This window comes from Anopheles moucheti, chromosome 2 (assembly GCF_943734755.1).
Source record: "Anopheles moucheti chromosome 2, idAnoMoucSN_F20_07, whole genome shotgun sequence".
Taxonomy (NCBI): domain Eukaryota; kingdom Metazoa; phylum Arthropoda; class Insecta; order Diptera; family Culicidae; genus Anopheles; species Anopheles moucheti.
This window is the reverse complement of record NC_069140.1, coordinates 24,176,273-24,188,194: the sequence shown is the minus strand read 5'-3', so window position 1 is coordinate 24,188,194 and position 11,922 is coordinate 24,176,273. Positions and strand designations below refer to the sequence as shown.

The window sequence follows — 11,922 nt, the reverse complement described above, 5'->3', positions numbered from 1 at the left end:
CATCTTTTACTATACGGAATAGAACGCACCAATTCCAGGGAAAGAAATCATTTGTTACTATCTTTGGATGCCTTCTGAAGTACAGAAGCTTCATCGCGCTTCTTTTGTATTTCTTGGTGCATTTTCCACGCTTTGTTCGTTTTATCGACAGACTGTCGAATCCGGTTCATGATTTGAGCATGATCAAGCCCCAGAATATCGTGTTTCATCTCGGGCTCAAGCAAACGATGCTCTTCACTTCCCGTTTGCGAATGTTCCTGCTCGTATTCTTCCGTTCCGTCCTCGCCATAATCCGCTTGCTTGAGCAAACTGTTCAACAAACCTTCCACATAGTATCGCTTATCCTGTACGAATGTCAGCTGCGGAACTTCGCCCATCAGTCGTAGCTGCGACAGTTCATGGCGCAAGCGAGATGAGAGCGGCTTTAGGATACCATCAATTTTTACGTCCTTATTGAGATTGGTTGAAAACCAATAGATGCTTGCTTCTCGAAAATCAGGAGCTACACGTACACGCGAGATCTGTATTCCATATCCGTACAGATCGCTGGCAAACGATCCAGTGGCCATAAGGTCGGTGATATTTTTCATAAACAGCTTGTTTAACACCGCTATACGTCGATTGGATTCTTTGCCCTGGCGATTGCTGCTGGCAAGCGATTTTGCCGGCATTAGCTTGGGGCCTTGGTCGTTTGTTTCCTCGTAGTATCGTTTCTTCTTCGATTTATTGCCATTCATCAACTTGTTCAGCACCTTTGCTGCCTTCGTGGATGACGCACAAAGGTTGCTGCTTGCAGAGAAAAAGCGAGATGAGGCGATTTTTATCTGAAATATAAAAAATGGATTATTTTGTTGTTAATTTTTCGATTAAAATAAATTAGGTACCATGGTGAATGGAGGAACTATGAAATACAGATCGCTTCGTCCGTCAACGGACGATCAGCTGTACTCCAACTGCAATCACCGTTTAGCCAACGCAACGAATTCCATTCTGCAAAAATAAAAAATAAATGTTAATTGCGCCCTAGAAAACCTTCAATGATGAATGTAGTATTTCTACACTTGTTTGTGTGCCGTGTATCCTAAATAGCGATACACTTTTGAAGCGATTTACGATTCACTTGAGAGATTAATTGAAATGTTCTTTGAAATGAAATGTACAGCAACTAAAATAGCTTCAGCGTAGTTGCTGAAATGTACAGCAACTAAATAGCAATAGGAGGATTCAAGCAACAGAGATTACTTTCACCGTAATTCAGACGAAAATATCTACAACAAAACTGACAAAATTAGACAGGTGCACGCGTTTGCCGATACGAACACAGGCAATACGAAACTTGGAATATTTTTTAAGAAATTCTACTTCACTATTCGGAATTCACCCTTTGTTGTATTCGTTCAACTGTTGCAATATTTGAGTATGATATAATGCATTAAAATAAGAACGATTCTCACATCGCGCCCGCGTGCCAATTGTTTGCTTGTCAACAAAAATAAAATTCGAATCACGTTGTCAACATTTCAAAACAATGGAAAATTTGCTAGGGATGGTCGTACCGGAGCTAAACTATAAACACTTTGTAATCCTTTGGGAAAAATTAATGCGATTTTTACAAACTATAACTGACGTAAAATAAAGAAAAGAAATATCCAGGTTGATATATTGCATTATACATTTCAAATTCATATTTTATGTACAATAGAATTGTTTCGGAACGGTTCGGGAACAGCGCAATGACAGTTGTGACAAGAACCATAACTCCAATTTAGAGGGCCCATCGCTAGCGACTGATTACTCAGAAAAAGTAAAGGTAAAGGCAAAGCTGAAGTTGTACAAGCAAAAATGGCTCTAAAACTACTGGTTGGCCAAAGTGAGTATTTTACCGTATATGTGAATTTCATAATCACACGATAAGAAAGTGACGCATAGAACTAGCGTGCCGTGAAAAATGGGGTGTGAAAATCCGTATTGCGGCTCAATGCAGAGCAGCAGACCGTCATCCGCAGTGCATACCGCAGAAGCGAACGCCCCTCCCGTTTCTGTGACGAAAAGTGTGAAAATGTTGATGGTCCTACGGGTAATAGTGGGTGTATGCACAATTAGTCATACGCATACGGAAATTAGTCACCTTTTCTCTAACCCTGACGGAACGAGATCAAAATGTCCAAACATATGATCATGCAGAAGGGCAACTATTTACACAGCAACGATTTCCCGTCGCAGGGGTCGCGCTGGAAAGGGTGACTATTTTTGGGCAAGACAACGCAGAAATTTTGTACCTTTGGTATTGATTTTTTGATTGGGCTTGCGCACCACCAACAACAAAAGAACTGTATGGTGTCAGAACGCACGAGAACAAGTACGTGCCGATGAAGATTTTTAGCATTTTTTTTATTGCGATTCCTACAACCCCGACTACGCTCTCTATCAAAACAATGCTTGATTTAGTAAAGTGTAAATAATGTACCATTTTACCAATAAATTGAAGTGAAGGTTCTGGTGTGTATCGAGCCCAGTAGGCTCTTCCATAGATACTGCGTATCTAAAATATGACCTTCGTCAAAGTGTTGATGGTTGAGAGCTTTTGCTTCAGACACAGAACTAGACAGACATGGAACTTTGTTGATCTTCTTAACGGTAACATCTATTGCCTTATTTTGCAGAGATTATGAATGAAGTCGTCCGTAGCAAGACAAAATCGGACGGCAAACCAGGCACGGAATGGAGAATTCTCATTGTCGACAAGCTGGCCATGCGTATGGTTTCTGCATGTACGAAAATGCACGAAATCAGCGCCGAGGGTGTTACCTGTAAGTAAAGACGTACCATATAGAACAATCCGTTGAAAGTCATTCCCTGACATAAATTGAAATATTATTAATCGTTCTCTCTCCTTATGCAGTGGTGGAAGACATCAACAAGAAGCGAGAACCGCTGCCAGCAATCGAAGCTGTTTATTTGATCACACCGTCGGAGGATTCGATTCGTTTGCTGATGCGAGATTTTGAAAACCCGGCCAAACCAACGTACAAGGCGGCCCATGTGTTCTTTTCCGAGGGTAAGTATGAATGGCGAAAGGGAAATTAGCGTAGTTGCGTTGAAAGATGGCAATTCGGAAACGCGGCACAAAACGCTATGATAATGATGAATTCTGTTCCGTTTGCGTCATGTTCCCAGCTGTGACAGGAGAATTGTTCGATATACTGAGCAAGGGAACCGTGGTAAAGTTTATGAAAACGTGCAAAGAGCTGAACATTGCATTCATTCCGTACGAAGCGCAGGTGAATATAAGCTGGGTTATGTTTTTTTTTTCTTCTATTACGGCGCGTTTTCCGGCTTTCCGGAATTTGGCGTTAAAAGCTAATACATCACACTCAGCCTACATCGTACTAACAGTTAACAATCGTAATACATAGGGAGTGGTATGAATGCTTCATTGAACAGATAACAGTCTCCAAGTCGTTTTAATATGCCATCTTTACTCACTACTAACTGTCTCTACATAATCATCACACCAGATGTAATAATAACTTCATTCATCATTTTATTCCCTATGTGTGTATTTCCGCAACCCCATTCCAGTATGTCCGGAGGAGCTGTTCAACGATATCTGTAAATCGGTCGTATCGAGAAAGATTAAAACGTTGAAGGAAATCAACATTGCTTTTCTGCCGTACGAGTCGCAGGTGTGCTGAGTTTTGGGCTCATTTACTAATCGTTGTAGTTTTGTGTTTTTGTTGTGTTTAATGCATTTTTTTGTTTACGGTCATCTTGATAAATATGATTTGTATGATTAATTTATTAATTTAATGCTTTAATTTGTGTGTGCTGTGCTACCTATATAACATTATCCAATTTAACACAATCATTATCATCCTATGTTTATAAATCGTTTACAAGTGGTACCAATATTTTCCTTCTATCATTTATTTGCTTACTTAGTTGATGATCTTACAATACAACTCACAGTATATTATTTCCCTTCCTTTCCCGCGAAAAGGTCTATTCACTTGACTCGCCTGTCACCTTCCAATGTGCGTATTCACCCGCACTTGCGTCAGCCCGTAGCGGTAATATGGAGCGCATTGCAGAACAAATTGCCACCCTGTGCGCTACCCTCGGAGAATATCCGTCCGTACGTTATCGAAGGTATGACCCGAGAGAATATGCCATAATCTGCTTTAAATATTATCTTATGACAAGCTTATCAATTGGGTTTTTGCTTGTTTCTGTCTTTTTTTTTCTTTTAGCGAATGGGATGGTAACGTGGAACTGGCCCAAATGGTACAGCAAAAGCTTGACGCGTACAAGGCAGACGAACCGACGATGGGCGAAGGCCCGGAAAAGGCACGCTCGCAGCTGTTGATTCTCGATCGAGGCTTCGATTGCGTTTCGCCGCTACTGCACGAGCTAACGCTACAGGCGATGGCATACGATCTGCTTCCGATCGTGAACGACGTGTACAAGTTTATACCGTCGCCGAATGCGGCCGAGAAGGAGGTACTGCTGGATGAGAATGATGATCTGTGGGTGGATTTGCGCCATCAGCACATTGCCGTGGTGTCGCAGAGCGTTACACAGTATCTGAAATCCTTCACCGAATCGAAGCGCTTGACGCAAAGCGAAAAGCAATCGATGAAGGATCTGTCGCAGATGATCAAAAAGATGCCCCAGTACCAGAAGCAGCTGTCGAAGTACTCCACCCATCTGCATCTGGCTGAGGATTGCATGAAAGCGTACCAGGGTTACGTGGATAAACTGTGCCGAGTGGAACAGGATCTGGCCATGGGTACGGATGCGGAGGGCGAAAAAATTAAGGACCATATGCGTAACATTGTACCGATCTTGCTGGATCAGAATGTGTCCAACTATGACAAGGTGCGTATCATTGCGCTGTATGTCATGATTAAGAACGGCATCTCGGAGGAGAACCTCACGAAGCTGGTGACGCATGCACAGATCGATCAGAAGGAGCGTGAAATGATCAACAACTTGACCCATCTGGGCATCAACGTGATTGCGGATGTAAGTAATATTTTTTGTGTGCTAGATTCAAACTTTTTAATAAAATTGTTTTGTCAATTGGCGCATTAGGGTAACCGTAAGAAACCGTACACCGTACCGCGAAAGGAACGTATCAACGAACACACCTACCAAATGTCTCGCTGGACCCCAGTCATCAAGGACATCATGGAGGATTCGATCGACAACAAACTGGACGAGCGCCATTTCCCTTTCCTAGGTGGCAGAAAGATGGCCGGATTCCATGCGCCAACCAGGTGAGTTGTGAAGATCATGCACGACGGCTTCTCACTGCTACGTACGACGCCGGTTTACTAATTATGTACGTTTGGTTTAATCTCGTTTCTGTTGCGACCGCAAAAGTAGTAGCGCACGCTACGGCCATTGGCACAAGGATAAGTCGCAAACGGCGGTCAAGAACGTACCTCGGCTGATTGTGTTCGTGGTCGGCGGTTGCAGCTATTCGGAGATTCGCTGCGCGTACGAAGTTACCGCGGCGGTTAAGAACTGGGAGGTGTACATCGGTTCATCCCACATTCTTACGCCGGAAACATTCCTCAGCGATCTTGGTTCACTGAACAAGGAATAAGGTGTTCAGATCGGTACACGCTAATGCAGGTTTATTTTCCTTCGACTAGCTTTACTCGTGATCCTCAGATTTGTTATCTTTTGAATGGCTGAATGAAGATATCTTATTTAACGCATACCAAATTTGCAAATTCAATCAGATGTTCAAGGAGATACATGAAATCTGCGCATTATGCCAATTATTGCTTTGCTTTAACTGGAACTGATTGGAACCGAGATCTTAAACCGTTAAACCGAGCATGAATGGTTTGGAAGTTAGATTTGAGTAAATTTGGCCAATTCGCACGCAAAACTTCAACGCCTCCCGGTCTGAGCAATGCATCTGCATAATAATCAATGAAACAATCCTATATGTTTATCTGTTAGCATTTTCATTAATTTAGATTACTTAACAGTACATTCCTTTGGAAAGGAAAACGAATGTGATTAGTTTAAGCGTTTGTTTCTGATTTACGAGAATTCGTGGTGCATAGCAGATGCATTAAGTGCGCGCATATTGTTAAATAATTATACTACCCCAAATATATGTTTAACGAACAACGTGCTACATTTTGCGCAATGGGTGAACTGCCCCGACCTTCGGGCGCAAAGTTTTTCAAAATGTTGCTCTGTTCTCTGTTGACACATGTTGTATGCATACATATATATAAATATGGTTTTTAAAACGTTTATTTTAGAGATTGTGTTTTTAACAACCGTGCAGTACATAATGATCTTAGCCCAATTACATCGCACACAGAAGTGTGGTTTTGTTTTATATTTATCATTTTAACAATTTTGCTGCATCGCAATTCGTTGTATACTTTCGGGTGATCGTATACAGTATTAGAAAACGGGAAAGTATATTCAAACCAATGTAACGGAAACAGCAAACCTGCGTGAAGGAATAACGTGTGGTGGCGAACAAAGATATTTAAGCGGTCTTGACAAGCAAGCTCATACAGCACATGATGTCACATTAGCATAAATATACACCAGACGAGAATAACAAAGAAATCACAACTCTCTGAACACTCAGCAAACATATATAGATATGAAAAGCGTTCGTATATTATAGCGTTTAGGAGGAGCTGGAAGTAGCAGCAGCAGCAGGAGAATTACGCTAAATTATTAATTAGTTTTAAAATTCCCATCTAAACAGCGTTACATTACGAGGCATTGGACAGAAATAGAGTGGAGTTATAAAATGTGCAGAAGCTTCCAGCTTAGTTGATTCAATCGAAATCAAAACAAAAAGATGATTGGAAATGATGGGACAACGATTTAAGCTGCTGGCCAATGTAATTACTCTCAAATCGTGTATCGAATTTTGGTAAAGGTGTCACCAAAAAAGCATTCCTCTCCTCGGATATGCTCAGTCAGCGTAAATATTCTTACTCATTGGGTCACGTGTTAAGCATTTGCTTTCGATTTGGCAAAAAATGAAGGTGAACGATCGGTTTTCCGAATGGCGGAAGTGAAACGCAAAAACAACAAATCAAGACGCTTGAAATTTGCGATAAAAAAAACAACATAACTTTAACCAATGGCATTGGCTTCGTTCTACATCGTATCTTCTTGAGAAGTATCTAAAGCGAGTAAATGTAGTATGGACACGTTGTATAAAATGATCAGTTGGAAAAAATAGGTTACATACACATACAAAGTAAGCCGAAAACCAAAAGAAAAACACGTTTAACTTACCTACATTTATCTTCTACTCGTAATATGGCGTAGGTGGTACCACCATTGTTTCTTGTGAAAAATCCAATGATAATAACGATCAATCTCTATTAGCGCAGCACCGCTGGCACGAAATGATGCTGTGTGTGCGGGTAGCTGGAAGGAAGCATGAAACAAAAACACAATACAACAACCCTATACAATAATAATGGTTTGGCTTGTGGTTCGGGTGGCCATGGACCGCAAACAGCAAAAACACAGAACACAAAAACCTGTACACATCACTTCTATCTATATCTTCGAGCGTTCAATTATTAAACTAATAGCATATTTAACATACACTCTTGTGCATTTTAGAAGGATCAACGCGAAGAAAGAAACCAAGAAACCTCTCTCCACAGACAAAAAAAAACATCATCAACCCCCCCATGTGGATAAAGTGCATCGAACGGCCATGTAGGCAGGCGCAGGTGGAAATGTGCTAAAGAGTAGTAAAACACACAATAAAAAGTATAATGAAAAAGGCAAAAGAACGAAGTTAAAGAGTATTTGCCCCAAAAACAAAAGGGAGAACCTGCAAGACCTGTAGATGTATAACTCGCACAGCGCAACATAGCAAAAACCGACCCCACCAATTGCAGTAACTTCTTCTGGGTGAATTCTGGCCCACACAGAACATCCGCGGAGTTTGCTGGTACGGTTTCTTTACGTTGATTCTTCGCAAAAAAAACAAAACCAAACGAAGAAACATGATAAATACGTTTAAATGGCAAGGCAATGGCGAAAAGGCAAGAACGATAAGAAGACAGTTCTAGGAAATGGAAATGGCCGAAAAAGGACGAGAAAATTGGCTTGTATTTTAGTTGTATTTTTGGCTTCCTACCGTTTTCTCCAGTTTCATAGCATAGACAATTACATTTAATAAATATTTATCCAAATGAGCCCGAGTTTGTGTGATCTATTTGTTTATCTAATTAAGGGCTTAAATAAACTTCTTCGCAGATTGTCATGCTTACGTGGGTAGTACACCGGTTCTTTCAATACACTTTACACTTTAATATTATTTTAATTTAATTTAAAAATTCGTACGTACGATGACAGAACATTTTTTGGTGCTTATGTTAATAGTATTGAATAAAAATTATTCATAGTCCAACGATGCAGTCTCTACAACGTCCGCCAAACATGTGTTTCACAACGAAGGCAAAAATAAAATGCATCGCTAAAAATCGATTGAATAATCAAATGAGTTTCATTTTTGCCATACATTTGGAGTTATCTTATAGTTACAAAAAAAATCCGAAAAATCATCGTTTTCCCCCGAAAGCCACAGTGTACTACCCCCTTAAACTTCAATTTTCCGTAACCATGGATTCGAATCGTAACCTCATTGGATTGTTATTTCACGAAAAAGCAAACTAGAAGCTTCGACCGAGCAACACTTGGAGGAAAAATACTCACTACTCGAAGCGAAAGATAAATTTCAGGTCCATTTTCGTAAGCGGATAGCCATCGGTTCACGAAGTCAGTCATGCCGCGTCGAAAGCCAATTACCAAACTGGGTATATTTGGGAAATATGACCTAAACCCGGAACAGGCGGTGGAGAACTACTTTGAGTCGAAAGTAAACAACAAGTATTACGTGTACGTTTGCCATTCTCGTTGTTACATTGCCATCGGCTAATGTTACCACTGCCTATCTCTACAGCAATGTCCCTGGCTGGGATGTCGCCCGCAATGGGTTCGAGCTTAAGGGCATACACAATGATCGTGAGTACATGGAAATCACCAAGGAACAGCACCGGATGCGGGAGCAAGCCCAACGCCAGGTGGTCGTCAATCGGAAGCGGTTGGAACAGACGACCGATTTACTGCAGCGCATGCGGGCCGAATTTGTCGAGCTGAACGATTTCCTCAAAGACTGCGAAATGAAGGAGCAAAACGCTTTAGATACGGTAATTTATGTCACATATGTGGTGCGGTTTGCTAGCCCGGAAAATGATCACGACGTTCCACACGTTCATTTGACCACCTCTTGGCAGGTAAAGCGGGAAAAGGAAAAGCACGAACAGTACGGGCAAAAGATCACACAGCTCGAGGCGGATCTGGAAAAGTTGGACGAGTTTGTGGTAAAGTACGAGGAAACGATCAACGCATTTGAACCGTTTGAGGTATGGTGTGGTGAGGCCATCGCTCACAAGCCAGGACAGTACAAATTATGACTGTCCAATAATTTCTTTGCACGCTTTTGCAGAAAGTTATGGAACAGACGATCGCTGAATCGAAGAGCTACGAAAATATGCAAGAACTTATTCAGCGTTGTGATTCACTGCGTATGTACTGCTGATGCAAATGTGGACAGGATACTATACTGAGGTTACATTAAACAAATTTCAATTTTCTACACTCTGCAGTGCTGGCACAGGTGGAAATTTCTGCTGTAGAGCAACAGAAGATCCAGGAAATCGAGGAAATTCGTCAGAATCTCTTCAAGGCAACCAAGACAGCGCTGCACATCATAACCGGTCTCAACAATGATCTGTCGGAATTGTTGGTAGGTATTATTTTGTTGGAAAAGTTGGGACTATTTTATCCGTTCTTGGCTTGGTGCTAGAGTCCTCTGAACACCTCACTGTAAACCATTTTATTATCACGGTCTTATATTCACATTTAATACAGCTTTTTTTCGCGCATAATGGCATTTATCACGTCTGCCTGTTGGTGTCAAATTGCTATCAAACGCATTACAGTGTGGGGGAAAAGGCAAAACGGATCCTGCATCTCTTTCCTATTTTGCGCCGTTCCGTCCCGTCGAAAACGCTCAAAAACGGTGAAATTTTTGGTTTCCGACACCAAGAGAGCATGATCAACGAAGAGGTAGCACAAATTTTCGTACCACGTGGTATCATTTCATATGCCGTACCCTTCCCTCTAGTGATCATAGCGCTTGATCCGTCGACTGATCTTTCCTCTCTTTCCGTTCGTCCAAATGTTCTAGCACCTCATATGACTCCATCCAAGTTCATTTTTATGGAAATAACAATAAGGAGTATTGAAATAATATATTTATGTATGGAATCCTTCTAAACGCCCGGACATTCCATGACGACAAGAGATATAATTATTGCGAAATAATTGAACAATAAACAATGAATAAAATCTTCGGAAATAGTGTCACTCCATGTTTCCTATCGCTAATGATTAAAAAACTAACCTGCTGTACAGTTGTGTGACGCACTGTAGGAACTGGATGGATGAAACGAGACGGAGGATTCTCGCCACAGTACCTGAGCTATTTACTCTATCGATCGCTCTTCCTTGTTCGATAGTATGTGTAACTAATAGCCAATCGTAGAAGATCTCTCATTCTGATGATTGATCAATACCATCAAAGCGAATGATAACGTGAGTATGCGATATCAATATGTTATGTACAAACATGGCGGATCCTTGTGCGGATCAGATTGATGTTATCTCCTTTCATGGATGCTCTCTTGGTGTCAGAAATCACAAAACCTGTCGCTTTTTGGTGGCTCCGATCGCGTGCGCTGAGAGACTTCGACGAAAGGAAAAGCGCTTCAAAATAATATGCAATGACGACTGAGATGACCGTGTGCTCCTCTAGCATTTGTGAGGTGGACATTAAATACTTACGGTGATTAATTCTTTCCATTTTGCTCTCTGTTGTCCCGCAAAAAAGATTGTCATCAAGAAGAAGAATAACCGTGTGGGAATGTGGGAGGCAAACAGTGCCGCGAGTTAATCTGCTGATATATGTGATATGGGATATGTGATATTAACATTAAAGTTTATTTAATAGTTTGATCTTCGGATTCGTGGTTGAGTTGAGAAAAGGGATCAACGGCGGATCAAACGGTAGACGGAGTAGATGGTCGCCTAGGGCCACGCCGTGTTGGAGGCCCCAAATAATGTTTGTAATGCCCCTTCTTACTGCGCCTTTAGCTTTGCCTCATTTCAGGGGCCTCAACGCCCTCCAATTCATCGATTTTAAAACTAGAGGCCCCAACTATAATTCCGCCTATAAGGGGATTGATCCTCCACTGGTGATCATGTGACAACGTGACCATGTGAAGGATGCACTTTAAGATAGCTATAAAATCTAAAACATCCGTCATTTAGTCAGCTGGTGCCTACTCTGCCGTTTAGTATTAGTGTCTTAGCAGATAAGTGTCGTAAGGTAATGTTCTGCTATATGTTCTTCCCTTCCTTCCAAACCTAACTTTAGACACAATACGTGGCCGCCAAGGAAGAAGGTTTGCGTTGGGAAAAGTCGGTCACCGTCGTCAAGTGCTACATGGTGGAGAACGAATCGAGCATCAACTGTCTGCTGGACGCCATCAACCATGTGTACATTTTGCTACGCAAGCGTCGCGGTTCGGCACCGGTTGCACCACGCGGTGACGTCGAAACGCAGCTAGATCACATCAAGGAGGAGATCGAGATACTGCACGACGTACGCAAGCAGGCGGCTGCGAAGCTGCGCAACGATGGGCACAGTCTGTGCGCGGAAAAGGGAACCGAACGTCGTAAAACGGCACTGTAGAGAGGAAGGAGAGGGGAACAAAACTGATCAAATTTCGGACAAAGAAACACGGTACACACAAATCCGGCCAACTTATTTGACAACTT

The 11,922-nt window shown here is 41.8% G+C and overlaps 3 protein-coding genes across 11 annotated transcripts; 2 read left to right on the top strand and 1 right to left on the bottom strand.

Annotated features, from left to right (window-relative positions):
* Position 1: 1 nt before the first annotated feature.
* On the bottom strand, positions 2–1,483 carry LOC128299880 (putative ribosome-binding factor A, mitochondrial). Of its 6 annotated transcripts, none has more exons than XM_053036007.1 (3): positions 1,455–1,483; positions 885–990; positions 2–824 (listed from the first exon to the last, which is right to left on the bottom strand). In XM_053036007.1, the coding sequence occupies exons 2-3, from the start codon at positions 885–887 to the stop codon at positions 48–50; spliced, it is 780 nt and encodes a 259-aa protein (XP_052891967.1). In that variant the 5' UTR covers positions 888–990; positions 1,455–1,483; the 3' UTR covers positions 2–47. The 6 variants fall into 6 exon arrangements, with proteins under 6 accessions (XP_052891967.1, XP_052891969.1, XP_052891970.1 ...); XM_053036009.1 differs by having other exon boundaries at positions 1,382–1,464; XM_053036010.1 differs by having other exon boundaries at positions 1,368–1,463.
* A 301-nt stretch (positions 1,484–1,784) lies between these two features.
* On the top strand, positions 1,785–5,834 carry LOC128310191 (protein ROP). Of its 4 annotated transcripts, none has more exons than XM_053046773.1 (8): positions 1,785–1,870; positions 2,664–2,810; positions 2,903–3,058; positions 3,583–3,686; positions 4,001–4,149; positions 4,251–5,025; positions 5,095–5,279; positions 5,392–5,834. In XM_053046773.1, the coding sequence occupies exons 1-8, from the start codon at positions 1,843–1,845 to the stop codon at positions 5,609–5,611; spliced, it is 1,764 nt and encodes a 587-aa protein (XP_052902733.1). In that variant the 5' UTR covers positions 1,785–1,842; the 3' UTR covers positions 5,612–5,834. The 4 variants fall into 4 exon arrangements, with proteins under 4 accessions (XP_052902733.1, XP_052902732.1, XP_052902730.1 ...); XM_053046772.1 differs by having other exon boundaries at positions 5,389–5,834; XM_053046770.1 differs by having other exon boundaries at positions 5,386–5,834.
* Positions 5,835–8,803: 2,969 nt separating this feature from the next.
* Positions 8,804–11,836, top strand: LOC128298431 (ribonuclease Y-like). The gene is made up of 6 exons (XM_053034179.1): positions 8,804–8,916; positions 8,981–9,227; positions 9,315–9,443; positions 9,527–9,605; positions 9,687–9,826; positions 11,519–11,836. Exons 1-6 carry the CDS (start codon positions 8,804–8,806, stop codon positions 11,834–11,836), a joined length of 1,026 nt encoding a protein of 341 aa, XP_052890139.1.
* Positions 11,837–11,922: the final 86 nt, after the last annotated feature.

What these genes read in the sequence shown, in the direction of transcription:
- LOC128298431 (XM_053034179.1), top strand. Translation starts at nt 8,804, where the DNA reads ATGCCGCGTCGAAAGCCAATTACCAAACTGGGTATATTTGGGAAATAT. An exon ending in GTAAACAACAAGTATTACGT is followed by an intron (nt 8,917 to 8,980) that starts GTACGTTTGCCA and finishes CTATCTCTACAG; the next exon opens with CAATGTCCCTGGCTGGGATG. An exon ending in ACGCATTTGAACCGTTTGAG is followed by an intron (nt 9,444 to 9,526) that starts GTATGGTGTGGT and finishes ACGCTTTTGCAG; the next exon opens with AAAGTTATGGAACAGACGAT.
- LOC128310191 (XM_053046770.1), top strand. Translation starts at nt 1,843, where the DNA reads ATGGCTCTAAAACTACTGGTTGGCCAAA. An exon ending in TTCTGCCGTACGAGTCGCAG is followed by an intron (nt 3,687 to 4,000) that starts GTGTGCTGAGTT and finishes TCCCGCGAAAAG; the next exon opens with GTCTATTCACTTGACTCGCC. An exon ending in CCGTCCGTACGTTATCGAAG is followed by an intron (nt 4,150 to 4,250) that starts GTATGACCCGAG and finishes TTTTTCTTTTAG; the next exon opens with CGAATGGGATGGTAACGTGG.